The 26,761-nt window shown below is 52.2% G+C and overlaps 4 protein-coding genes across 10 annotated transcripts in view; 2 read left to right on the top strand and 2 right to left on the bottom strand.

Annotated features, from left to right (window-relative positions):
• SMG5 (SMG5 nonsense mediated mRNA decay factor) overlaps window positions 1–12,671 on the top strand; it is a 33,854-nt gene extending 21,183 nt beyond the window's left edge. The window contains exons 13-22 of the mRNA XM_075040948.1: window positions 1,598–1,767; window positions 2,042–2,117; window positions 2,813–2,988; window positions 4,118–4,276; window positions 4,496–4,555; window positions 5,481–5,640; window positions 6,016–6,106; window positions 6,769–6,843; window positions 7,189–7,327; window positions 7,719–12,671. Coding sequence (XP_074897049.1) covers window positions 1,598–1,767; window positions 2,042–2,117; window positions 2,813–2,988; window positions 4,118–4,276; window positions 4,496–4,555; window positions 5,481–5,640; window positions 6,016–6,106; window positions 6,769–6,843; window positions 7,189–7,327; window positions 7,719–7,802 — 1,190 coding nt within the window. The 3' untranslated portion in view covers window positions 7,803–12,671. The remainder of the gene's footprint in view (window positions 1–1,597; window positions 1,768–2,041; window positions 2,118–2,812; window positions 2,989–4,117; window positions 4,277–4,495; window positions 4,556–5,480; window positions 5,641–6,015; window positions 6,107–6,768; window positions 6,844–7,188; window positions 7,328–7,718) is intronic.
• Window positions 12,672–12,776: 105 nt separating this feature from the next.
• Window positions 12,777–19,199, top strand: PAQR6 (progestin and adipoQ receptor family member 6). Of its 5 annotated transcripts, none has more exons than XM_075040950.1 (8): window positions 12,777–14,518; window positions 15,810–15,918; window positions 16,147–16,274; window positions 16,570–16,775; window positions 16,884–17,010; window positions 17,223–17,319; window positions 17,414–17,558; window positions 17,681–19,199. In XM_075040950.1, exons 2-8 carry the CDS (start codon window positions 15,868–15,870, stop codon window positions 17,950–17,952), a joined length of 1,026 nt encoding a protein of 341 aa, XP_074897051.1. In that variant the 5' UTR covers window positions 12,777–14,518; window positions 15,810–15,867; the 3' UTR covers window positions 17,953–19,199. The 5 variants fall into 5 exon arrangements, with proteins under 5 accessions (XP_074897051.1, XP_074897050.1, XP_074897052.1 ...); XM_075040949.1 differs by lacking the exon at window positions 12,777–14,518 and adding an exon at window positions 14,536–15,168; XM_075040951.1 differs by lacking the exon at window positions 12,777–14,518 and adding an exon at window positions 14,536–15,214.
• A 156-nt stretch (window positions 19,200–19,355) lies between these two features.
• Window positions 19,356–20,454, bottom strand: BGLAP (bone gamma-carboxyglutamate protein). 2 transcript variants are annotated; one of them, XM_075039538.1, is made up of 4 exons: window positions 20,331–20,454; window positions 19,984–20,028; window positions 19,832–19,898; window positions 19,356–19,610 (listed from the first exon to the last, which is right to left on the bottom strand). In XM_075039538.1, exons 1-4 carry the CDS (start codon window positions 20,389–20,391, stop codon window positions 19,478–19,480), a joined length of 306 nt encoding a protein of 101 aa, XP_074895639.1. In that variant the 5' UTR covers window positions 20,392–20,454; the 3' UTR covers window positions 19,356–19,477. The 2 variants fall into 2 exon arrangements, with proteins under 2 accessions (XP_074895639.1, XP_074895640.1); XM_075039539.1 differs by having other exon boundaries at window positions 19,356–19,607.
• A 144-nt stretch (window positions 20,455–20,598) lies between these two features.
• On the bottom strand, window positions 20,599–25,928 carry PMF1 (polyamine modulated factor 1). 2 transcript variants are annotated; one of them, XR_012652271.1, is made up of 6 exons: window positions 25,155–25,928; window positions 24,921–25,026; window positions 24,354–24,454; window positions 23,392–23,587; window positions 22,633–22,984; window positions 20,599–22,247 (listed from the first exon to the last, which is right to left on the bottom strand). XR_012652271.1 is itself a non-coding variant. In XM_075040947.1 (5 exons), exons 1-5 carry the CDS (start codon window positions 25,340–25,342, stop codon window positions 22,931–22,933), a joined length of 645 nt encoding a protein of 214 aa, XP_074897048.1. In that variant the 5' UTR covers window positions 25,343–25,928; the 3' UTR covers window positions 20,600–22,930. The 2 variants fall into 2 exon arrangements, 1 of the variants encoding a protein (XP_074897048.1); XM_075040947.1 differs by having other exon boundaries at window positions 20,600–22,984.
• Between the last annotated feature and the right edge of the window lie 833 nt (window positions 25,929–26,761).

The raw sequence follows: 26,761 nt of genomic DNA, 5'->3' as shown, positions 1-26,761 counted from the left end.
GAGAGGGGGCATCCACAGCCTCTCTGGGCAATCTGTTCCAGTGCCTCACCACCCTCGCTGTGAAGAACTTCTTCCTCATCTCTAATCTAAATCTACCCTCTTTCAGTTTAAAGCCATTACTCCTTGTCCTATCATTACACGCCCTTGTAAAAAGTCCCTCTCCAGCTTTCTTGTAGGCCACCTTTAGGTAGTGGAAGGCTGCTATAAGCTCTTCCTGGAGCCTTCTCTTCTCCAGGCTGAATAACCCCAGCTCTCTCAGCCTGACTTCATAGGAGAGGTGCTCCAGCCCTCTGATCATCTTCATGGCCCTCCTCTGGACTCATTCCAACAGGTCCGTGTCCTTCTTATGTTGGGGGGCCCCAGAGCTGAACACAGTACTCCAAGTGGGGTCTCACGAGAGGAGTAGATGGGGAGAATTGCATGCCTAAACCTGCTGGTCACGCTTCTTTTGATGCAGCCCATGATACGGTTGGCTTTCTGGGCTGCAAACACACATCACCGAGTCATGTTGAGCTTCTCATCAACCAACACCCCCAAGTCCTTCTGCTCCAGGCTGTTCTCAATCCACTCATCGCCCAGCCTGTATTTGTGCTTGGATTGCCCGACCCATGTGCAGGACCTTGCATTTGGCCTTGTTGAACTTCATGAGGTTCGCACAGGCCCACCTCTCAAGCCTGTCAGGGTCCCTCTGGATGGCATCCCTTCCCTCAGCGTGTCGACCACACCACAGAGCTTGGTGTTGTCGGCAAACTTGCTGAGGGCGTGCTCAATCCCGCTGTCCATGTCTTCAATAAAGATTTTAAACAGTGCCAGTCCCAATACCAGCCCCTGAGGAACACCACTCATCACAGGTCTCCACTTGGACATCGAGCCATTGACCACAAGTCTTTGAGTGCAACCATCCAGCCAATTCCTCATCCACCGAGTGGTCCTTCTGTCAAATCCATGTCTCTAATTCAGAGACAAGGATGTTATGTGGGACAATGTCAAATAGTTTGCACAAGTCCAGATAGATAAGGGACTGTAGCAAAATGCATCGTTCATTCCTGGCTTGCTGCTACCTTGACCTCAGGTCACTCATGTAGCTAGTGTGCAATTCCATTGGCAGTGGCTTTGAGATCCTCAGGTCTGTAGAATTACCGCTAAGCATATTCAGTATTTAAAATCACTTGGGCCCTGGGTCATAAAATAACCCTACCATTTTCTTCTCTTGCATAGCCTGAAAATTGGTGCACATTGACCTAAACAGTGATTGCTGGCCCTGTTCTCTGCAGTAAATTATATGGTCCTTGTGCCAGCACATGCTGCTTCCCCCTGCTCTGTTAGTGAGCATCTCAGAGGCTGCTGCAGGGCTTAAGGCATTGTAAAACCTTCACAGGGAGATTTTAGCCATCTTCTCCCAAAGAAGAAGAAAATGCAACAGTGATAGACTCTTATCAGCAGCATAGGGGACAGGGAACTGGTTTTGTGAGGATGTGTGGAGGCACCGATAAGTTCAATTCAACTCTTACTAAGCCAGTGCTGTTCTCATACCAGTAGGGCTTGACTTCTCAAGGGGTTTAATGCCTGCCATCCTGCTTTTGCCTTCCTTTTCCAGATGATGTATCTGACTCTGAGGAAAGCATTTCAAGTAACAAATCCTGCAGGAATGAGCGGTCCCTTCAGGAGAAGCTAGAGATCGTGACCAACGAAGGGCTGCTTCTCACTGTCAAGGTGTTCCTGGACTGGCTGAGGACAAACACAGACCTCATCATCATGTGTGCTCAGGTGGGAACTGTGCTTGGTGTTTGGTGCAAGGCTGCGTCTGTTCCATTCCCCTGGGATGGGATGTTAAGGGGATATTAAAGCTACTGTCCCCAGTCCTAGATAGAAGATGATGTTAAATACCCAGCCAGCTGAATTAAGATAATCTTGACCTAAGAAGTGTTTTGAAGTTTACTCTTCTGAGGTCTGTGAAAGATGCTGGAAAACCCAAGTGGCCTGGTTATTGCGTACACGTGACTTGACATTTTCTGTGGCCTTTTGTGTTTTGTTCCTGCAGAGCTCTCAGAGCCTGTGGAACAGGCTGTCTGTGCTCCTGAACCTTCTGCCTTCTGCTGCAGACCTGCAGGAATCAGGTACTGGAGAATGAAGTGGCAATGTAATGTTTCAGCAAGCCTAGTCATCACTGATTTCCATGGTGTATGATAGATCCCGGGCTGAGACATTTGCCAGTAGCAGTTTGTGTATGAGCATAATGGGAAGCGATATAGTGCATGTGGTGTTTTTGTGTTTAAACAGCATTCCAGCTAAATACTGTCCTGTAGACTTTAGTTCTATTAATACATTATATATGGCTGACAATATACTGCAACACTCACAGCTGTGTATGTGAAGTCTGTGTGTGGCCAACCTGATTGGAATAAACTGTCAAGACCATAAGTAAGGGTATGATTTTGTCACGGCAGTTGTGGAAACTAGTTTTGAAGCTCCAAATGCTTGTGGTGTGCCCTGTACCTCAGCCTAAAGATCCCCATGGTTCATGAGAAGCATAGTTCAAACAGGGATGCTTGTCTGTTGGAACAAATGGGAAAGCTAACCTTTAGCTAACTACAGTTTTTCTGAAATGGTGTACCGAGCAGGTTGTTTGGGACAGTTACACTCTATATTGTGGGTGGCCTTTTTGTTCCTCCTTCAACACATGCTCACAGTACATGTGTAATGTAAAACCTCTGCCCTTGATCATTACAGATTGTGTGCCTTAAAGCAGCTTTCTTCTTTGTCCCCACATAAGTCACCATATATTGCTGTGCTTCCCCTCCATCCTCTCCAGGGCTGGCCCTATGTAATGAAGTCAAGGACATTCTGAGTGGTGCTGAGCTCCCAGACCTGAAAGCCAACTTGCTGCTACCAGAAGATGTGGCCTTGCGAAATCTTCCCCCTCTGAAAAATGCACACAAGAGGTTTAACTTTGAGCAGGACCGGCCCATTTTCTCAGCAGTTGAGGAGGTGAGTCAGGGTAGATCCTGAATCTTGGCACAAGCTGCTTTTCCCTTTCTGGAGATGCAGCCTGTCTTAGCTGTGCAGGTGATGATCTAGTTCTTTCTTGCCAAAAAAGACCCCAAACTTTTGAGTCTGAGGTGGGTTCATGTTATTGCTGCTTGCTGCAGTCATCTGTCTATCCAAAAATCAGTGTTCAAAAAATTGCCTTGCCTTCCCTTCCCTGTCAGAGTCATCATGAAAGGAAGCAGTGTCACATGTTGACAGCTTTGCTGCATGAAGTCTCCTGACCTCCCTGGCTGGGCAGAAGAATTGTTATCTTTGGCCTACCTTGAATGAAGGGAATTTGATTGGAGCTGCAGGATACTTCTGTGATCCTTCTCTAGTAAATGCAAAAGTCTCTGGAATCTCACTTCACGTGGCACTCCCTGCCCTTGTGGAGCGCTTATGTCTGTTTTCCTAAGCAGAGAGGGCCAAGGTGATCATTTCTGGGTAGTGGAGGTGTGCAGAAAAAGGCAATTGTTCTCCTGTCTTGCCTTGCTAGGCCAACCCACTTCATTTGGAGCGGGGAATACATAAACATCTTCTGCCTCAATTTGAGGGCACTGCTCCAATGTGTGACGTGGGACCCATGTTTGTTAAATCACAGTCCAGCCGGCTGAGGTCTTGAATGTCATCTCAAGTTGCTGGGACAGCTGGAGCAAAGTGCAGCAATCTCGCATCCCATGTGAGCTCACCTTTTGCTGCCTTTGCTCAGCAGCCCAGCCAAGAGTAGTGCCTGCCCCAAAATCAGATATAGATTGTTGTTTTATTTAATTCCTTTTCCCAGCACTGAGGGCTTGAGCAGAGATTTATGGGGGAGAGCCTGTTGATGTTTTCTGAGGTTTTCTTGAGTTGGGGAAGCCCAGACTGCAAGCACTTCAAAGCCTTCTGGCCAACTGTAGGCTTTCCTGCAGCCATCTCCTGCAGTCTCTGTCTTCAGAAGCACTTTTCCATCAGAAATGTTTCCTTTGGATCTTTTTTAATAGCAGTTTCTGCCTTTTCCAAAAGCATGAGCTAGCTGCAGGGTCAGAACTGACTCAGGCTATGACTCCCATGGGTAGACATGGCTGGTGATTGTCTGTCTGCTTCTTTGCAGTCTGTTGTTCGGATTTGCTGCATTCGGAGCTTTGGCCACTTCATTACCCACTTGCAAGGCAGCATCCTGCAGTTCAACTCAGAGCTTGGGATCTTCATCAGCATAGCACAGTCAGAGCAAGACAACTTGCTGCACCAGGCCCAAGCCCAGTTTCACATGGTGAGTTGGCAGAGGTGGACTAATTCTCTGTACTTGGCACAATTTCCTGTAGGTTACTATTAGATTGTAACTATAATCACAGATCTTTGGTGGGAGGTGAAAGTTTTGCTCCTTAAAGCTACTCAGGTATCCCCTTTTCACCCTGTTTCTGGAAGCATGTGCTAGTGTCAGCTTGTGTCTTTCCTGCTAACTGATATGGAAGTTTGTTTTTGTAACTAGGCTGCAGAGGAAGCTCGTCGGAACAGGCTAATGAGAGATATGGCTCAGCTTCGACTGCAGGTAGGAGATGCTGGTTCCAGCCTGAAAACTGGCAGGGTAGTGGCTGAAATGTCTGAAACTAGGAAGGGAAGGGGGAGCTCTCTGCTCCCATCCCACACAGAGGCAGTAAGTCCGTTCTGCAAAGACAGAATCATAGAATATCTTGAGTTGGAAAGGACCCATAGGGATCATCAAGTCCAACTCCCTGCTCCTCGCAGGGCTATCTAAAACTAAACTGTATGCCTAAGAGCATTGTCCAGACACTCCTTGACAGGCTTGGTGCCGTGACCACTTCCCTGGGGAGCCTGTTCCAGTGACTGACCAACTTCTCAGTGAAGAACCATTTCCTAATGTCCAGTCTGCACTTCCCCTGATGCAGCTTCATTCTGTTTCCTTGTGTCCTGTCACTGTCACCAGAGAGAAGAGATCAGCACCTCTCCCTCCGCTGCCCCTCCTTGAGGCACTTGTAGACTGTGATGAAGTCACCCCTCAGCAATTAGGTCACCCCTCAGGCTTCTCTTCTCCAGGTTGAACAAGCCAGGTGACCTCAGCCACTCCTCATGAGTCTTGCCCTCTAGACCTTTCACCATCTTGGTCACCCTCCTCTGGACACACACTAATGGTTTGATGTCCTTGTATTGAGGTGCCCAAAACTGCACACAGTACTCGAGGTGGGGCCGCACCAGTGCAGTGCAGTGGGACAATCACCTCCCTCTGACCTACCGGCTGCATCCATAGAATCATTTAGGTTGGAAGAGACCTTTAAGATCGAGTCCAACCGTCAACCTAACACCACCATGCCCACTAAACTAAACCATGTCCTCTCCTCCATGTGCTGGGAGGTTAGAAGGGCTTGATGGAGCTTTGCAGGGTGAGTCTTGCCCTGTTTGATTGTTTGTTTCAGCATAAATGTGAAGCAAGTGTCTCTGCATGTGTGTGTTTTCAGCTGGAGGTTTCTCAGCTGGAGGGAAGTCTCCAGCAGCCCAAAGCACAGTCAGCCATGTCTCCTTATCTTGTCCCGGACACCCAGGCTCTCTGCCAGCACCTGGCCGTTGTCAAGCAGCTGGCCACCAGCGGGAGGTTCATAATCATCATCCCTCGAACAGGTATGGGGACTCCATGTCAAATAACTGAGCCTGCCTTCCGTCTTTGCTAGGAGGCCCTGTGGGCCAAGGTGGTGGCTTTCTCTCCTGCTGCTGTTGTCCTTTACTTCAGCTGGAGCAGCTGAAACACCATTTCCACGTGTCACTTTTGGGGCCTGTTTTATGTGTGGCCCATGCTTGGAATCTAACAAAGTTATCGAAGAACAGCTGGAAGAAGAGAAGCCCTGATCACCCTCCACTTCTGCCTCCTGTGGCAGCCACTGCTGCCATGCATCAGAGACAGTTCAGTGGGATGAGGAATTCTTGACACATCTGGATTAGTTTGCAGAAGTATAGCTGTAAGCCAGATGTTTTTTCTTCTTTTTTTTTTCCTGTTAGTGATCGATGGCTTAGACTTCCTGAAAAAGGAGAACGCAGGTGCTCGGGACAGCATCCGGTATCTGGAGGCAGAATTTAAAAAGGGAAACAGGTGAGAGTGGGAGAGTGATGCGATTTGCCCTTGCTTTTGGAATGGGTGTATTTTGGGGTGGGAGAAAATGTCAATGGTGGGAAAAGGCTGTGCATCCCTTGGAGCAGAGTGAGGAGTGGGCCAAGGGAAAGCCAGGCCTCAGGAATGCACTTGGCGAGAGGGAAGGTGGTGAAGTAACAGATTTGGCAGCTGGTTCTCCAGATGTGCTTGTAGTTGCTGCTCAGCTGTGAAATGTAGCTGCTTCTGAGGAAGGGAGGGAGTTGCGTTTCTTTATCAGTGTATAAAACTGAGCAGTACCTTTTACTGATGCACTAGGAGTGCTGGAAGAGCTGTACTGCATTATGGCCCAGGTTAGCTGTAGCAGGACAAACAGCTGTGCTTCTGTGAAGACAAACTGCATCTTCAAGGCCTGTGTCAGGGCTGGTGGGCTTTGAAACACTTGTGTTGTTGTGAACTGCACACAGTGATGGTGATGAGACAGGGAAAGTGATCTAAGGGATTTCACAGGGGATTCCTTGGGCAGGCCTTTGGGTGTTATTTTGGTTGATAAAAGCCAGCATTGTGAAAGGGTCCTGCAGCAACTGGTGGACCTGCTGTAGAGCATTAACTTCAGTCTGTGTGATGGGATCCGCGTGAGCTCAGTAACTCTGATCTTTCCTTAGGTACATTCGTTGCCAGAAGGATGTTGGGAAGAGCTTTGAGAGACATAAACTGAAGAGACAAGATTTAGATGCCTGGTAAGATTATAGCATCTGGAGATGTCCGAGCCTGATTCCCAGCAGGCAGCTGGCTTTGGGGAGAGGTGTTGGTACTGCGACCCATCATGCAGCTTGCTTGATTTGGTGCTCCAATATGAGTAATTAGAAAATTCCCTAGAGAGAGTGTTAGGGCATCCATCTGTGCATCTTGCATAGCACCAAACACTTGGTGCTAAGCAGGGTCTCGGAAAAGCCCTCAACAGGCAACAGAGAAACAGTCCTGCTTTCCACATGTCCTCCTGAGCATATATGAAACTGTTTGCACAAAGTGGTCTTTCCTTTGACTTTCCCTTCTGTTTCTTTTTTGTTGCATCTGTCTGACAGGAATCTCTATAAAATACTGGACAGCTGCAAACAACTGACAGTGTCCCAAGGAAGTGGAGAGGATGACACCACAGGAATGGTTACCATCATCACGGGCTTTCAGCTGGAGGACCCAAGCACGTTCTCAGTGCCCATGCAGGTCAGTAGCTCTTTGGCTGAACTGAGCCTTTCTGCTTCCTAGCAAGATTAAAATCTGGTTGATTGGCAAGAGATTTTTTTTTTTTTAAATGTTTTCTGCCTTGGGTAATAACTGTCCCGCATTTCCCAAATGTAGTTTATAAGTCGTGATTCCTGCTTCCTTGAAGGCCCCTTGATTTGTCATGCTTTTGTGGTGCAAAGTATGCTGCGGGAGGTGGGAGAAGTAATTTCCATGTCTGTGCAAGCCTCTCATGCCAGAGCAACTTTAGCATGAAGGAGAATTGGGCCTTTTAGCTATGACAGACTCTGTCTGAGAATCTCCAAGTTGTGAAGGGCAGTATTCTTGACAGGGCAAGAAAAAAATAACCTGTTTTGTCTCTGCTTGCTTGCAGTCTGCCATCCAGGCAGCCACCAATGCCAGTGTAGAAATAAAAAATGTTCTGGAGTTCTACAAGCAGTGGAAAGAGATGGGCTGATGTTCAGAAAGGCATCGGGTTGGTGTACCTTTCTCTCTCCCTCTTGGAACGTGCAGCGTCTGAACAAAGGAAACAAAAATCCGGGTGACACTTAGACACGAAGAAGCAGCAGCAGCAACAATAACAAAAATATCCACCAAAAAAAAAAATCCAATTTGGGCACGCACACAGACACCCTCCACCTGTATCCCAACCAGACGGCTGTACATCTCCGACGGCGCCAACTGCTCTGAGAAGAGAGAGGCACCTCGGCACGGCCGAGGCAGAGCTCTGCCCTTCTCCCAGTCGGCAGAGATGGGCGAGAGACGGGCAGTCATTCATTCCCCCCTCATTCCTCCCCAAAGCTTGCTTGGTCATCTGAAATGGGCAGGCAGCTTCTAAAGCGTGGACTTTACTTAAATGAAACCAAACCAGCGCAGCAGAAATGGGGCCCTCCTAGCTTGGGAAAGAAGATCCAAAGAGTGTTTAGCTCTTTTTTGGCAATCTGGTGACAGGAAAGCAGATATTATTCTTTTTTTTTTTTTAATTCCCCTCCTTGGAATTAATTATTTTTCAAGGGTTTTTCCCTTTTAATTCTTAGTTTTTATATATACAAAAAATATAGAAATAAAAAAAAGAAAAAGTGGAGTTCCTTTGGGGTTCTGGATACTCTTCCAACGTCAGAGAGAAAAGGAAACAATTATGCTATTTAAAAGGGGGGGAAAGCTCTTAATATAATTTTTTTTTCTTTGAACAAGCATATTTATTTCCTTTCCCTGTCCCCCATGGAGTGCGCTCAGTGCAAAGGGATGTTGGCCTGCAAGAAGAGAGCAGTCTGAAGTGCCCTGATGGGCTTGGTGCACATCCTTGCTCTCCTAACAAGCTGCATGCTTCATGAGCAACAAGAGGTTAGCCGGGCTGCTTGAGAGAGGTGAAAAGGACTCTGTTCCTCCTTCCCCAGTCCCTCCTGCTTCTTTGTTTCCAGCATTAGACCTTGGAGAAAAGGAATGGAATCCAGCAGAGTTGCTGGAAGAGAGAGAAGAGCTGTGTGGGATTTAAACGCTGATAAGGCTCAACCACTTGGCTTGAGTGCTGTGACCCTGGGATGGAGCAGACATCTCTGAAGGATCCAATGCCTCTTTTTTTTCTTTTTTTTTTTTTTTTTTTTTCCCTTCCCCTTCTAAATCTTGCAGTGAGGTGTGGAGGAGGAAGGAGGATCTCAAAGCCATTATCTCTTTTTCTGGTTGTTCTGACACAGTGCTGCTGCTATGCCGTGCTAGAGAGGGTGGCAGAACTTGAGTGTAACCCCCCTCCTCACATCCCTCCAGGCAAAGGTAGTGCAGTGACCGCCATTGCCCAGGACTGAGCTCACAAACCGTTCAGTGCTTTTAGCATCCCAAAAAAAAAGGATGATGCTACCTGGACGGATGCTGGAAGAGCTAATTCCCCATGTGACTTGTGAGGGACCTTTCAGACCTCCACCCTGACAGCATCTCAAGCAACCTGTGTCTGACATCCTGTCACATGCTGATGCTGGGAAATGAAGAAACGGGTTGCCCCCAGGACAGCAGAGCGGTGGGAGATAGCCTGAACGGCCTCTTTGTAGTTCATCTGTGTCAATGTACTCAAGAAACAGATGTCTCCATCCACATGAACTAACAGCAGCTATGCAAGTTAAAACCACTATCTTCTACGTTTGCGCATTTTTTCACATGTGTCAGCCAGAAACTGCTACAAAAGGGGTGTAATATGGAAAGACAAGTAACATACTCCAATCTGTGCAGACTTCCTAGCATGATGCATTGTACTGGAGTGGCAGGATGTTCCTTGTTTTCAGGTAAAAACTAAAAAAACAAACAGCACAAGTCCCAGAGGATTCATTTATATTCCAATTTCAGTTCCTTTGCAGCATGCAGCCTTGTAGCACAGCAGAGAGAAATGCCAAGCTTTAAGTTACAGCTGGAGCTGGCTGTACAAGGTCCATACCTTGTGGTCTGAAAGGCAGGTGGAGGCTGTAGAGTGGCAGGGTTTCCCTACAGGTTTTTCCTTTTGCAGCTTCTCCTGAAACTTGCAGTGCTTTCCTAGGCTAAGCCAAGGAAACAACATAAGCAGAACGGCAGGTCAAAGACTATAGCTCATCTTGGGTGTTCTTAGAGATCCAGGATAGGCTGTGAAGCTTGTCAGTCGCTCTTTTCTCCAGTGCTACCAGTGTTTTTATTTGAAGCCATTTGTTTGTCTAGCTCATTGTTTTTGTTTGATGGGGTGGGAAAAGAAAAGAGAATCACCTTGTGGGACTTGTGCTTCGGTGTATGAGCCAGAGCAGTTTGGTGAAGTGGAGAGCAGTTGGCTCCCCTTCTGCCCCTCAGTTGACTTGGAGAGTGCTGCTCAGTTATTGAGATACACTCCTTGTTTGGCGGAAGCCTGGCTCAGTGGGATGGATAGCTGGTGGACTTTGCTTTTTTTTTTTTTTTTTTTTTTTTTTTTTTCCCCTGCTGCTTAAGAAAACCGTCTACCTTGCTGCAAAGCACATCAGAAGGGTCTGTAGTCTGCAACTCTCTTCTGGAGGTCTTGAGCTGAAGCCTGGTTGTGTTTGCAGTTCTGAGAGGTCTAATTGTCATTCCCTTCTGGCTGCATAGTGCAAAGCGTGCACTTGGGGTTGGTAAAAAAAAGAGCATTGCTTGGCTGAAATCAAAATAGCGAGGAGCTGGAGGCATTCCTCAGCTTTGCTCTGGGCCAGGTATTCCCTTGTCCACAGCTAGATCTTGAGGGGAGAAAAGAGCAATGCAAATAAAGCAGCAGCCAAAAGGGAATGCCTGTCACGCCAGTCACAAGTGTCTTGGTTCATACAGCTCCCCAGGCTGCTGGTGGTGCAGGATGAGAGCTGGGAGTCAAGTGCTATGGGGTCAGGGCAGTAGACGAGGTTGGTGCTGTCATTGAACGGGGTGGGAGCAAGGGGTCACAGTCCAGTACAGAAGATGGGCTAACACAGTCCATCCATGTCCTGAATCAGACTGGTGATTTGTTTGGGCTGAACACAGAAGTCAGTTTAAGAACAAAACTAAATAAACTTAACAATTCTGTAACAAGATGTTGTTGCTGAGCTGCAGTGAGCCCACTTGGGGGTCACACGGTGAAATCAGAGGGCTTCTTTCTAAAAGGCAGCAAGGCTGTTGCCTTACTTTCCTCATAACCATCTCTTAGTAACTGCCCTGGTCTCCTGAGGGGTTGTTTTAATATTACCCTGAGGTTTTGCACACCTGGAGAGGAGGAAAACACCCTAGTCCTTCAATGGGGAATCTTAACTGCCCAGTGGCACCTTTCAGTACACTGTACCTCTGGGCTGAGTGGGGAGGGATAGTAACCTTTTAAAAAAGGCACCTGAAAGATCCATGTGCCACCCTGCTTCCTCTCCAGAACATGCAACTATGGTTGAGGACCTAATGAATTTTTTTTTTGGATGCACATCCCCAGTCAGAGATACACAAAGCTGAAAAAGTGGGAGACTTAAAAGCTCCAGAACAGCACAGCTCCAGGGTGGCCTTGGAAGATGACAAGCTGTGTCCTCTGGGAAGTGTTGCCTTCTAATGGAGGCTCAACTTGATGTCTTTAAGATTGGGGTAAAGGAAAACACTTCTTAACCCCAATCCCAGCACTCACGATGAGTTGGAATACCCTCCCTGGGTATAAATTGATAGAGATCTGCTATGTCCAAGGGCTTGTGCCAGTTTGCCCCACACGGGATTTGGTGCATCTCTTCCAAGTCCCAACCGAGAAGCCAAAAGCAGGAGGCCAACTTCCCTGGCCTGTTGTGTTGCTTGCTGATGCTAAGCAGTTCTCCAGGGCTAAAGGAAACTTGGAAGGTCAGTACAGAGGCTCCATGTGTCCTGGCATGCTGCTCTGCCCATGGCTCCTGAGTGCTGTGGCTGGGGTTTCCTGAGAGCTCACCACAGCATATTCATGCCAGCCTGAGAGTGAGCCACAAACTGACTCGCCAAGCTAGCGTCATGTGGTGATGGAGCTTTGTGAAAGCTAGCTCTGGTCCACTGCTAATCCATATGGTGCTATTTCGGTACCAACTCAAGGCTTGCTAAGACCAGCTCCAAGCTAGTCCCGTAACGCCCACTGTGCTGGGAAGGAGAGAAAAAAGAAAAAAAATCTTGTGGGCTGAAAGCATTGTTTTTAATGTGTTTTTGTGTGTTTCTTGGTTTTGATTTTCTTTTCGTTAACACCATGTTGAGCTCTTGGAAGTTTATGGGGTGACCCCAAGCTGGGAGAGCACAGGTTTGTGGTGGTTGAAGCTCGCTGGGTTTCCCATGGAGGCAGCGCAGGGGCCAGGGGCTGTCCCCATGCCATGGTTGGTGGACACAGTCACTGGTGCTTGTTGGACTTCTGCTCAGTGGTTTCATGGGCTGTGCCAAGCGACTCTTCCTCTGCTCCCATCCTTGCTCAGCTCGATGCCACCTGCAATGCCTTGGATCTTTGCTTGCATCTTAGATTATATATTTTTTTTTTCCTTGTCATCCAGCAGAGCTAGCCAGTCTGTCTGGGGCAGAAAACAGGGTGGGGAAAACGGGGTGGCTGCAAGAATGGAGAAGGGCAGGAGGGTTGGCACAGGATCCCTGTGTCACTCATCCTGTTTCTGTCTGCTGGCAGGGAGAGGGCTGTTGCTTGGTTTGAGGCGAGGGACAATCATCTCTCCCTCAGTCCTCCTTTTCTAGCACAAAAAAGCCCAGCCTGTGGATTTGTGCTTAGATAGCTCTCACTGGGGGACCGATGGGATGGCTGTTGGACCCCAGCTGGGACGAGGAGGAGCTTGGGGGCTTTCACGGCATGTGTCTTGACTGTGATCCGAACACATTGACTAGCTTAATAAAATATGAGATGTTTGTACCTCTTGTTTTGTGGTGATTCCCAGCCCAGCCCGTGTTTTTCCTACGCAGTCCTAGAGATGGGTACATTTTTTATATAAGAATCCACCTTCAAATGTGAGCTTTGCTGACCAAACTTTCTGCTTTTCAGAAAAAAAAGCTTTGCCATTCCCAAATCCTCTGAATGTTATTTGACTCAAGTGAAGGAAGGCATAACTTTGGTTTGCTTTTGATTTGATAGGATGAAATGTAGGTGGGTCCCTTCCTTATCCCTATAGCAAGGATAGTATTTCCTTTGTTCCTTTCCTCTTTGCTCACTGCCTTTGTGGTTCAGGATGAGTTCATCCTCTTGCCAGGACTCTGCATGTTGCTGCCCACAGGAGCATCCCCAACCCCAGCAACAGTGCGATCAGCAAAAATAACTGCAGTGCTTTATTGGGCACCTTCTCAGCTTGGTTTTAAAAGGGGAGGTGGAAAGTATACATTTTTTAAAATGTGTGACTTTTAAGTGTTAATTCGAGGTGCCTTTAAGAGGCTTGGTTTCAGGTGCAGAGCGGGGCAGCATGCTTGAAGTCAGGCTCAATGAGGGTCCATGCTAGGCACTGGTGACTAGGGAAGCTGGGAGTGTGTGTTGGGTGGGGGGGGAATCTTCCATTCCCTGTATTCATTCACACCAAAGCTCCTTTATTTGCTCTGCTAGTGGAAAGCATTGAGCCAGGCACCAATATAATTTACTCTTAGGCTCCAGTTCTTTGGAGGCTGCCAGCAGTGGGAAGGTCGGAGAGGGAGGTTGTGAAAAGGCAAATCCGGCTTTCAGTCTTTAGTGGGAGAATAAGCCATGGGCGACTTCTTCCTGCGGGGTGAGACGTGCCCTGTGTCCCAACGCCACTGCCTGCGGTGGTACAAAAGGGACCTGTCACTGCCAGCTCTGTCCCCTCCGAAGGGGCTAGAAAGGCTGCTTCTAGCTTGCAAGGTCTGTGCCAAGACGCTGCCCAGCATTAATGGCCTTGGTGGGGGCTGTGGATGTGCTACCTGCCCTGTTAACAAACGCTCTGTGTCTCCGTTTTCAAGTTGGCATAGGCAGCGTGTTGCTGCAAGGAGTGCCCCATCCGTGGGGGTCTGGCCCACACCCCTCACACTGGAAATGAACTGAAGGGTTTGCTCCTGCAAAATTGTAACTCTGATCAAGAGCTGGGACTCCTGGTCCTCCTGCTCATTTGGGTGCCGAGTCCTTGGAAAGCTGCAGGAGCCTCCCTCTTTCCAGCCCCGCTCAGCAGCCATTCCCCACCCTCTCTGCACCTCTGCTTCCCAATTCTCCCCACACAGAGATGGCATTTCCCTGCGCCAAATAGGTCCTCACCCAGGGTTTGCTGTGCTTCACGCAGGTTATTTTGGAGGGGCTTTTCAGCACCAGGGCCTGCATCCCTGCATGGATAGAGCAGGCCCCTTTGCAGGCAGGCAGCAAGACCCCAAACCCTCCCACTGACCTCCTGGCAACGCCGGCTGGAGAAACGCAGCTTCCCCTTGGCCAGGGCTGCCAGTGCACCAGAGCCCTGTATGCAGATCAGCCTTGCGCCTGTGGCTCTTCACACCGAGCATGGTGGATCTGAGCTCCTCGTTCTGGGGAGCTGTGGCTCCCCACGCTGTCCCCAGCACCCACGGCTGAGCCGGGAACATGAGCCCTCTGGGGGTAAATAAATCCCCAAAGATGCGGGCTTTGAAAGCATCGATCCGGCTCACAGTTCAACCCTCCACCTCCTGAACGGTGGCTCCATCTGACTGCGGCGTGGACGCCTCTGCTGGCTTTTGCTCCCATGGACTGAGCCTGAGCCACCTCCAGCCCTCCTTGTGCCAGTGGGACGCCATCAGGTCAGTCGGGGATGCTTTCCCAAACGTGCTTTTGCTTTCTGCACCTCTTTTCATCGCGCTTGTGAGACCCTGCGGTATAACCTGGGGGGTGTTTGCTGTAGGTTCCTGCGTGGACCTGGCACTCGGCTCCACCACCTGCCCCGGCTCTCCTAGCTGAAGAGCTTGTTGGCATTTAAAGTCTGATGCCCAGAGCCGCTTTCCAATAGTTCCTCCACCGATGGAGGCACACGTGCCCATCCAGCAGCACACTGGGGGCAAACCCCTGCCCCCCCCCCACGCATGGTGAGGGATCTTGCATCAGGGGGGAAACTGGGGGGGATTTCGGCCAAAGCAGGCAGCAAGGCCATGGCAGGACAGGCGGCGTGTCCAGCACAAAGCTCCCGTTGAGCCCCCACAGAGAAGCCCTGACTGCGCCTTCCACCAATGAGCAGGAGCTGCCGGGGAGGGACATTTTGGCAAATTTCCACAGCCCAGGAATGCGGCTGGGAAGAAGGGCTGTGAGCGACAGTGGTGGGGCTGAGACTCCTGGCCCGTGGTGGCAAGGAGGGGGCTCCCAGCACAGCATCGCCCACCACCCCAGCAGTGCTCCTCGCCGGCTCCGCTCTCCTGCTCCATGCAGGGTGGTGGGAAGTGTCTCCGGACGCTTTCAGGTTGTTTTGTTTTTTTCCTTCCCCCACCCCCCTTCTAAACCACTGGGTGAGTTTTGGGCTGGGGGGGTGGGTGGGAACACTCAGGACTGCCCTCATGCTGCTGGGCTGCTTTCCCTGTGCCGTGCCTCAGTTTCCCCACTGGAGAAACCCTTCCCCAGCCGCTGAGTTCGGTGTCCTGCTTCATCCTGGCCCCTGCGTAACACAACCTCTTGGGCTGGGCCAGGGCTCGGGGGGGCTGCAGGGCATCCATGGGGCTTTGCCCCCTCCATGGTGGCCTGGTCCTAAGCCTGCGTCTACCAGGGAGATCCCCAGAGCAAGTAAACACGGTCAGGAGCCTCCACAGGGAGGGAGGATGCAGTGGGGTAGGGGATGAGGGCAGGATCTGGCTTTTTGCTGCAGCCCCCACCCATGCCCCCATCGTGCTCACCCCATCCTGGGCCTGGGGGGGGCCTGATCCTGCTCAGACACCCCATCCACACCCCCGCCATGGTTCTCTGGAAGAGTCAAACAGGGAGCAGGCTTTGCTGATCGCATCCCTGGAAAAAGCCACTGACCCGAGCCAAGACCCCACCTGGAGGTTGCTGTCTTGGCTCCTGCAGCCCCACTCCTGTCACCCAGTGGACTGTGTCCCATCTCCGCAGGACATGGGCTGTGGCCCAGCACCCCGACACCTCTAGCTCTGAGCACCTCGGCCCCGCCATGCTGACGATAAAGCTGCCGCAGATCTTCAGGGTCCATCAGGTGCCTCGGGTACGTGTGGCTGGGTGATGGTGGAGCTCTGCCCCCAGGCTTTTCCCCCCAATTCCCTCATCCAAGGTGGAAAATCACCTGGAAAACCACCCAACCTTGCTCCAGCTGGTGAGAGACTCCCAGCCCATCCTGCCTCAGTTTCCCCACCCACCACGAGGCCAGAGCAGCTCTTTGGGGCTGCCCCACTCCCCCTGGCATGTCCTCTGACCAGCCCCACTGTCCCTGCAGATCTTCTGGGAGGATGGGATCATGTCAGGGTACCGGCACCCCAAGAGCTCAGCCCTTGACTGCGTCCTCAGCTCCTTCCAGATGACTAACGAGACAGTCAACATCTGGACACACTTCCTACCGACCTGGTGGGGATGGGGAGAGGGACAGAGATGAGGATGTGAATAGGAATGGCATTGGGCACAGGGTACAGGATAGAGACAGGAATCGGGATGGACCTGGGTATGGAGTCAGGGACAAGGATGGGAATGATGAAAAGATGGAGATGGGAATGGGTACAAGGATGGGGACAAGCATGGGGGTGAGGAGGGGATGGAGATGGGGACGAAGAAAGGATGGAGACGGGGCTGGGGGTGGGGACAGAGACAGGGATGGGGATAGGGACAGGGATGGATCTCACCTCAGTATATGCTGTGCCCACAGGTATTTTGTGTGGCGCTTCCTGGTGCTCTCATCCTCCCTGGACTTCTGCCAGGAGCCCTACCACTGGCCCCTGCTCATCTACCTGCTGCTTGTCTGCCTCTACCCCTTTGCCTCCAGCTGCGCCCACACCTTCAGCTCCATGTCGGCGCGCGCCCGCCATATCTGCTACTTCTGCGACTATGGAGCCCTCAGCCTCTACAGCCTGGGTGAGCCACTGCGGAGAGGAACTGGCACAGGGATAGGGATGGGGGCAGGCATGGGGGCAGGCATGGACAGGGAGCCGCTGGCCCCATGATGCTGCATTTCTCTTGCAGGCTGTGCATTTGCCTATGGTGCCTACGCAATGCCAGACCACTGGGTTAGTGGCGTTTTGCACCATTACTTTGTCCCTGTGGCTGCTTTTAACTCCTTTGTCTGCACCGGCCTCTCTTGCTACTCCCGGTATGTTTTGGGTAAAAGCGCCAGCGCTGCAGCTGGATGGAAACTGGGCTGGAGGTTTCCTCCTTCTCAGCGTTGGGGTCCTGCAGAGTGTCCCTGGGGAGGGTCCCCCTGCTCAGGCAGTGGGTCTGGCCCAAAGCCAAGGTGCTTGCAGGGTCCTCGCTGTGGGGGCTGACAGGGGTCACTGCACCCCCTTCCCTGTTTGCCCTTCACAGCTTCCCTGAGCTGGAGCATCCCCGGCTGAGCAAGGTGCTGCGGACGGCAGCTTTCGTGTACCCGTTCCTCTACGACAACATCCCGCTTTTCTGCCGGGTGAGTCGGGGCGTCCCGGGTGTGCTACCACCACAGGGGTCACAGGGTGCTTCCAGAGGTGGTCCCAGCCTGTTCCTCACCCATCTATCCACAGCTTCTCTTCTGCTTCTGGAGTAACTGCGCCTGGAATGAGGCTATGGCCGGGTACTGCTACCACCTCCTCTTTGCACTGCTCACCGGCTTCCTCTTCGCATCCCACCTGCCTGAGCGCCTGGCGCCCGGCCGCTTCGACTACGTTGGTGAGCAGCAGCCCCCAGTGCCACAGCTCCAGTCCCCCCTGCCCCCAAAGCAACCCCTTGCAGCAGGAGCTGGGCAAGGAGTCCCAGCACCCAGGGGTGACATTGGCCTCTCGCTCCGGTAGGACACAGCCACCAGCTCTTCCACATCTGCGCTGTGCTGGGCACCCACTTCCAGCTGGAGGCCATCCTCTGTGACGTGTGCTCACGTCGGGCCTGGCTGCAGGGCCGCCTGCCTGCCCCCGGCCTCCCCGGCACCTTTGGCACTGCTGGACTGGCCTTTTTGGGCAATGCTGCCATCATCGGCGCCTTCACCGCTGCCTTGCCCCGGGCGCCTGGCAGCTTTGTTAGCCCCCCAAGCGTCCCCACTGAGGCTGGGCGCTGTAGGGACCCGTGATGCTGTGGGGTGAGCGGCTGGGCTGCAAGGGGCTGTGGGGTCCCAGTCGTCCTGGCACCCCCCAGAGCTCCCCCCCACCCCCAAGTGTGGGGAGAATAGGGTGAGGGGCTCAGACACCTGGGGCTCGCTGTTGGATATCTTGGGGTGTCATAAGATGAAGTGTGTCCCCCTCTCACCCTGGTCCCTCTGCAGGCAGCCAAGCCACCCACCCGCCCCGTCCCCGTGCCTCAGTTTCCCCACCTTTTAAATATGGCTAATCGTACTCATCACTGCAGGGAGGGCACTGTAGCACACTTACGCTGCACCTAACCCATGTAGCAGCCTGCACGGAGGCACCCTGCCTCAGCCCCAGGGCGTGGGACCCCCAAATCCATGGACCACCGCACTGGCCCGTTTCCCAGCAGGTTCAGTGCAGTAACCCTGGGGACCCGTGTGTGTGTGTGCGCGCGCACATGCACATGTGTAGCCAGGGTTGTCACAGCCCAGCAGGGGTGAGCTGCAGTACCAGTGGCCCTGATGTGATGTGCACAGCTCCAACACAGTGTGCATGTCCTTGCTGCAGCGTGCATGGCCTCTCTGCAGCCCAGCCATTGCTCAGTGTCAGGCACTGGATCCCTGGGCGCAGGCAAGGGCTGAGGGGTCTGGGGCTGGAGGCAGAGCTGAGGGATTTGGCCTTGAGGTGAGGGTGCAGAGGACTGGCAAAGGCTATGTTTTGTGGGAGCAGGGGTCAGTGCCTGGCATGGAGTTGGCCCCAGTGCCCTGGCTGAGCCAGGCAGCTTGGGGCAGGGGTCCTGTGCCATGGGACCCCAGGAGCCATGGCCAGGGCCATACAGGAGATGAATTTGGGGCAGGGGAGGTATGTTGCCCTGTATGGGGAACGCAGCAGCAACTTTGCAGGTGGTTCAGGGGGATAGGAGACACAGACCCCAGCAGCCCCCCAGCATGAGGCACACGCACACGCACACACACATGCATGCTGGATATGCAGGAAGGAATGTGGCCGGGTAGAGCACCATGCATGGGACTAGGTCCCAATCTCCCCCACTTCCCCCGCCAAACCCAGCCTTAATGAAATGGTGGTTTGCTAAGGAAATCCTGCCGCTGGGAAGGGTGCAGGGCTCTGGGGCACATCGAGCAGCCCCACTGCCCCCTAATAACCCCACGCTTGAGACAAGCAGCTTTAAATTAAACTGGAATAATGGCGCAAGCGCTGAGCTCATCATTGGCAGGGACAGACACCAGGTGGTGACGGACACTGCTCTGCCCTGGAGGCTTTGGGTGTTGGGAGAGGGAGGAATAACCTGGGGGTCCTCAGCCTCGTGGGGATGACACGGGGCACTTCCACGGCGGTCTCACACCCATCCCCTCAGACTAGGAACAAGCTGGCTACACCATTTGTGCATTTATTTCTTTTCATGGTTGACAGAAGGGGTGTAAAAGGAGGGCTGCTCGAGGGAGGTTGGTGCTCTGAGCTCAGACCCAGCACCTGCAAGGCCACAGCATGGCTGGGGGGGCATGGGGGGGGCTAGACAGGGCCGTAGAAGCGCCGGTATGCTTCCTGGAAGCCGATGTGGTCCGCCAGCTCATCGCAGTCAGGGTTGAACTCACACACCTCACGCTTGGCCTCCAGTGGGTCACGCACAGCACCATAGACGCTGCTGGGGATGGATGAGGGATGTTGGAGGGTCCGTGGGGGCTGGAGGCTCCTGGGGCAGGGCTGGGGACTGGAGGCTACTGGGGCAGGGCCCAGCCAGCAGGGCCCCTCCCAAAACCAGGATTTCATTTTATGATGTGGTGGATGGGGAACGTGTGCTCCCCCACCCCAGTGTCACCTGGAGCGGGGGGACACAGTCCCCAGCACAATGGGGTCAAGCACTACCTGTCATAGATGTAATTCCTCTTGTGTCTCCGCACCACCTCGGCGCTGGCGCGTCTGGAGACAAAGGCTGCGGGGACATAGCAGGGGGTCAGGGAGGGCTGGGTGCCCCCATCCCTGGGGCAGCAGGGACAAATCCGGCCACAGACACTCACCTTCAGAGCTGGGCGAGTCATCTGCGCTGAGGGAGCGGTCAGCAGCTGTCGGATGGCACGGCACAGTCAGGGCAGCTGATGGGCTCTGGAAGGCCCTGTGTAGGCTGTGCCCTCACCCTGCTCCTCCTTTTGGGGCTCTCATCCCAGCTCCCCCCCGACGCCTCACCCAGACCCCTGCCAAAGGGTGTCCCCATCCCTGTCCTCCTGCTCCCTCCACCTCAAGGCTCAGCAAACCCCTCTCCAAGCCCCTTTGCTCCCTCCAGCTCACAGCAGAGCCTTTCCTACGGCATCCTCCCCGCCCCAGCCCCAGCCCCCATCACCCCGTTCCGTCCCAGACTGCCCCGTACCTCTGCGGCAGAGGCCAAGGGTGAGAAGGGCCAGGAGGGTGAGCAGGACGAGGGGCTTCATGGTGCCTCTCTGCACGGGTCCTGTGCTCGGTGCAGCCCCTGGTCCCCGAGAGACTTTATAGGATGCTGCGACCGCCACCAAGGAGGGGCCCCGCGGTCCTGCCAGGGTTATTTCCAGCACATCCGCCGGGGCCGGGAGCCGCCAGCACAGGCGGCAATTGTGGTTTGGGGTGAACTCAGTTCCCCTTGACCGGCCAGAGCCCACAGGGAGGGAAACGTGGCCCCAGGCCAGTGGAGATTTGCTGGTGGGCCCTAGCCCTGCCGGCCTGGCAGCACTCAGTCCCCACCCGTCCCTAACTGGGATGGGAGGTGGGGCACTGGTGGGACCCCTCACTGCACTCCCCAGTCACTGACTGGCCTGTCCCAGTTCCCATTGCTGGATCCCAGCAGGGTTGCTGCCACACTAGGAGTTTCCTGCCAAAACCTGTGGGGTTTTCCTTTCCGTGCAGGGCCACTGGGGACTTGTTGGCCAGTTTTTGCCTCAGGGACCAACATGTGCTCCTTCTGTGGCATCATTGTCACAGCCCCTTGCCGGGGCTGACTGCTGTGACCCAGGAGGAGACGGTGAGCAGGCGCCCTTGCCCTCTGTCTCCACGCAGGTCTCCCATGCCACATCCCATGGGCAGATGCTGTGTGCCAGGGCTGGGGCCCCAGGCAGTGCCTGCTCCCAGAAAGAGGACCTCGGAAAGAAGTCCAGCACCTCTTAAAACCCCAAAACAGGACTTTGAGAGAACATAAAGTGTGCTACTGCTGTGGTTCAGGCACCGAGCAGAGGTGAAGGGGAGCGGAGCAGCTGGAGATCTCTTGTTCATACATCCTTTTACTTCCTACTTGCCAGAAGGCCCCAGCAGTGCTCAGGGTGCTCAGCCACCTCTAGAGTTTGCTCCTATTTAACTCCAGGAAGGCTCCAAGCAGTGGGAGCCCCCAGGGCCACCTGGGGTAACATTCCTCTTTGGGATCCTGACCACTTTCCAGACTTTCAGATCCTATAAATCCCAGCCCTGTCTTGAAAAGCAGAACCAGAGCCTTTGGGGCGGAGGAGGAGAGAAATGCTGAAGCCAGAGCCTTTGTCAAACAAACCCATAAACTATAGAGTATGCAGGCCAAGCGCATGCAGCAGGAGCCAAGACTGGGGGAACAACAGCTCCAATTTATTTAGATTATAATGCAGCAAGGGAAGTCTTGTTTACGACAGAAGGAAAATATGCCTAAGTCAGTCAGTCGCAGTCTCTGGCTGCCTCTAATTGAAAACAGAGGCTTGCGCTTGGTGGAAATCGCCACTGTTGTTCTCAGAGTTTGTATTACTTCCCCACCACGCAGGGCACAGCCTCTCCTTGGGATGGCAGGCACTAACAGCCGAATTGCACAACAGGTGAGGAGGAACAACAGGTGACCAGAGAACCTGCTGCCCTTGGCAGATTTGGTGTCTGTTGGAATTAGACTCACCATCAGTCTGTGTCAGGCTCAGTAAGACTCTCCTTGTTATCTGTCCAGCCAGAGGAAGGACTTTTTCTCCATTTTGAAGATACACCTCGCTTGCAGGGCTTCACTAATGCCCCACCAGGCAGACTCCAGTGAGTCCCTGCTTCCCTGGCTGGCAAACTTCTGATGAGACGGTAATGAACAATTCCAGATGGGTAAAACCAAACCCAGTTTGGTTCCAGGAGTCAACATGGAGGTTTCACAGGAACACATTAAATCCCTTTGCCATGAGCCCACAAAGTCAAGTCACGGCCATTCTAACCTCTGCTCACCTCCACACACACAATGGCACCTCCCTGGATCCTTCACACTGCGGTCCTCAGAGAAGCGCCCTCAGTGCATATTGGCTGGGAGGGGAGCAGGGTTGGAAAATAACTGGAAAAAAAGAATAAATGGCAACGAGGAACTTGCTGTGATAAAGCAGCTGCTGACATGTCTGTTCTGATGGGTCACAGGTGAACAATTGTTTAAACACATGGATACCGAAAACGAACACTGCAAAAACGCGGCAAGAGTCTGACATGGCTATTTATGCTCCAGCTGTACAAAATGCCATGGTAGCATTTACCCGACTGCGGGCTTTGTGTGCTACAGCTTGCTGGCTCCTCATTCTTATGCACAGCACAGCCTCTGTGCATAAGGCACCTATTTTTCTCTAATGCACATCTGAAATACCTGCAAGGTCACAAATTTGGCTTTAGTCAGCTAGAGTCATGCCTGTCACAATGCTAAAAAAGCCAGAGCATGTCTGTACACTCACACGCTATCAGACCTGTAGGATTCTCCTCCCTGTTGAGCTGAGCAAGGAATAGGAAATTGTCATCTATTTCCAAAGATCCTGCTGTGTTCTTTTTTATTTCTTCACAAACTTTGATCTAATTGTGCAAGTCCAGCAGCTTTTCAGTCCCACTGCAAGTTTCTTCTGGCCTGACAAGAAGAATGTGAGTTTGCGTGGTTTGTATATGCCACATACAGAGTCCCGCTTCCCACCACATTGTCCACGCTTCCAAGATGAGGATAAACTCCCCCCATGAAACGTGCAGAAATTCCCCACGTCCTCACTGGGGCTCCTTGAATGTCATGATGAGTTCTCGTTGCTCTTTACTAATTGCCTGGAAGGAAAACAACCACCATGGAACTCAGCAAAGTGCTTTTTTCCGTAGATGCCAGCGCTCAGGACACAAAGCAAGCTCATAGAAACACAGCGTTATATACACTGACGTCCCCACCACATACGGAATACAACCCACTAATCTCACAGGCTCACCCACAGAAACCCCCATCCAGGGCACAGGAAAAAAAATCCAAGATCTCCAGTGAAAATGCTCAGGCCTCCCAGGCCAATTTTGGCAGTATATGGCTCTTGGTGAGGCCTTTGATAAGTGGAGGGCTTAAATATAGTGCAGACGTTTGCTAGTCAAATAGGATATCCTGTGTCAAAACACAGGATAGTGTTTCTTTCAGGCTGATGCTGCAAAGAAAGAGAAGGGGGTTTTATTTGTTTCTTTTTTATTTTTACCTGCCAGGCTTGTTTCCGAGCTTGTATCAGCTGCTGCAGCTCTCCAACCCTATTCCTCCCTGCAAGCACAGACTCTGCTACCTTCCTGTTCTCTTCCTCCTTCTCCTTTAGGATTTTCCGCAAGTACGACCTGTGCTTAAGGAGGTATGGCACCATAGCACTGCGAATGTCCTCTTCTGGGATCCCACTGGGACGCCTGGGAACAAACTGGGATGTGAAACAACCAGAGAGCAACTGTCTCGCATAGCAATTAGTCTCGTGCACCTCAGTTGGAAGCTGAGTTGCTGCCATAACATATCAGCTCACCAACTCTAGCAAGTTTCCTCTGGCACTGGATGCTTGAGGACAGCTAGAACGTGCGTGTCTAACAGGCACCCCATTGTGTAGCCCCCTAACGCTGTACGTGAAGGAACAGGAGAAGTCCTTCCCAAAACTCTGCCATTAGCTGAGGCCTGGAGGCAGGCAGGGTGTAATTAACATCCCCAAACACAGAAACAAGAAGTTGTGATGATGCTTTTGATTAAAAAGACCCAGCCTGTCTTTAGGGTGAAGAAAGGGCAGCGTGTACAACTTCCAGTGCCTGCCGAGTCCCTGAGCAAGACATCCCCACAAGAAGTGTTGATGTGAGCCCTGCTATTAGAACAGTAGCTGTGGCTAAAACATGCCATCAGCCTTTTGAGTTATTCAGGATTGAGTTTACCTCCCCCTGGTCTCAGCAGCACTAACCTCCTCCTTGTGCTGAGAGGAAGCATAGATACATCACCTAGAGGAGCACAGATAAAACTTGTTCGGAAGTTTTAGATGCAACAACATTGCTGTTAAGATATGTGAGGTTTAAAAAATTCCCCTGTGGCACAAGGCCTACAGGGCACATCGACACAACCCAAACATCACATGGGAGCTGACTTTCGCCCTTGAAGGAATATGCCTCCACACATACATGCTCCCCAGACCATCCATACCACGCAGGCTCTTCCTGGTTCTTTGCCTCTTCCACCATCTTATCCAGTGAATTAAAGAGCAGCTCCAGGTTCCCTTCATTCTTTACCTCCTGGATCTCGTCCTGTGAAGGAAGTACACCACAGGGATTCAGCAGGACCCAAACTGAACTGACAGAGGCATCATTCCACTTGTGAACCCTCGCTTTTCCCTGGGCAATAGCTACATCCTGGAAATCACCATGTATTGAGTCACCGTCCCTGCAGGTATTTAAAAAATGTAGATGTGGTGCTTGGGGACATGGTTTAGCAGTGGAGCTGGCAGTGTTAGGTTTACAGCTGGACTCAATGATCTTAAGGGTCTTTCCAACCTAAACAATTCTATGATTCCACAGCTCTTTCTAGAGAAGACAAAGAGATCTGGAAGAATCTCTGGGGAGCAGTCTTAACTTTCTGCTTTCGCCATTCAATAAATGTATTTGCTACCCTTAAGAGCAACATGTTCAGCACTTCCACACCTGGGCCTGGAGCCCCTCTGAAGGCAGGCGTATCCCCCAGCCCCTGCCCCTAAGGGTTTGCTTCCCCTTTCACCTTGACAGACGTCTGCAGCTGGGATATAAACTGATCGTAAATGCTCCTGGTCACTTCGGGCTGTAGTTTGTAGAAGCAGCGGTAGCAGTTTGCAAACTTCTGGTAGCTGCAAAACCGGAGGGGCGGGGGTGGGGTGGGGTGTGTGTCACTGTCCGGGCCCGGGCCCAGGGCCTCCTCTCGGCAGAGCTCGGCCAGGCCCCGGCTCTCACAGAGCGGCCCCCATTCCCGCCTCACCTCCCGGCTGCCACCAACTTCTCCAGGAAGGTGTCCACCACGGTGGCGAAGACCTCGGCGCGGCCCGGCGTCGCCTGGACGGATGGGCCGTCCTCGCCGCCCGCCGCAGCCTCCTCAGGGCCGCTCCGCTCCGCCGCCATGTCCAGCCACCAACGGCCGCGCCACCGCCGCCCATTGGCCGCCGCCATCGCGCGGCGCCGCTACCATTGGTGGTTGTGCGGGGTCCGCCCACACTGACTGCGCATGCGGGGACGGGAGCGCTCCACCCCCCTCGGCAACGCGAAGCGAGAGGAGGTGCCTTTAGGGAGGCTGCGGGGCGGGGCCTCGAGGGTCGTGGGCGGGGTCTCGAGGGCCGTGGGGCGGGGCCTCGAGCCCTGCAGAAGACAGCTCATCTCCGGGACAGGGCAGAAGGGTTTAAGCCTTAAAAAAAAAAGTAATAATAATAATAAAAAAATCACAAGGGGCTGAAATGGTTCGAAACAGCAATGTAGCCCCTGAAGCAGAGTGATAAATACAATAAGCCGTCCCTCTCTTGAGATCCCTGTGGAAACCCCCACCCAAGTCCCCTCACAGACTAATGTTCTCGATCATTTAATGAAATAAAACAATCGAGCCTGAAGAATTCAAAGGGGGAAGAATAATCCAAGTTCAGCATAGAAAGAGAGGGAAAAGCAATTTTTCCCTTGTCAAGCCACTGCTGGTAAGAGCTAACCAGAACTAACCTCAGTTTGTAAAGGAGGATCTGGGCTTGCAACTAATCCATGGTTTCAGGTACTACATGTGCCTTAGCCTGTTTTTTCCTGGCTTTTTCAGCTTTGTGTGCAGTCACTGTCATTGTTTTTTCAGGCAATCTCTGCTGGTCAGGTCCCTCCTAGTGCTACTCAGAAGGCAAAGCATTAAAACCAAGAAAGCATCGTTGTGAAACAACAGAAACTGGCAGGCTCCCCTGGCAAGCACATTCACTGAGACTAACGCACTTTTAAACTCAGGCGTCAAACTGAAGGTCTCCGAAGTTTATTAGTTGTCAAGAACTTTGCTGGTTAAAGGAGGAATATTAAGCTTGAGAGTGTCTCCCTACAGTCGTGCTGTCTCCCGCTTCTGTGACACACACCGAGACTTACCCTGCTGGTAAACAGCAAAGGCCAATTATTATTGTTTAATATCTGTATCACTACGACCTTTCTGTGAGAACAGTGCTACCGTACGTGCAGGATACTTCCTTGCAATCTTGTGATGCTGCTGTTCCACTTTTTAAAGCAGAATCTGCTATTACAGAAAGAGCCAACTGGCATGGTCTTTTACACAACAAAAATGTAATGGCAGAGCAGCTTGCAGAACACGCTGCTTAAACAGCTCTGTCAGTGGCTTGGGTATACATCACCTTATTTAATGCTGCAGAAAACAAAGGTGGGATTAAAAGGCCTTTGATGACTCATCTTCAACCCCATTAAAGAGTACTGTATCTTATAACCAAGTTCTGCCCTTAAACATAGAAGTCTCTCTCCCAGCTTCAGCAGCATCTGTCTGCACTTGTTCCACCTCCAGCAGAAACTGTGGCACATCCAGTCTCTGCACGGGCTGAACTGCAGACATCAGGATGAAGGCAA

Source organism: Buteo buteo, chromosome 11 (genome assembly GCF_964188355.1).
Source record: "Buteo buteo chromosome 11, bButBut1.hap1.1, whole genome shotgun sequence".
In the NCBI taxonomy this organism is placed as follows: domain Eukaryota; kingdom Metazoa; phylum Chordata; class Aves; order Accipitriformes; family Accipitridae; genus Buteo; species Buteo buteo.
The sequence above is the reverse complement of the archived record's forward strand: the minus strand, read 5'-3'. Positions and strand labels throughout refer to the sequence as shown.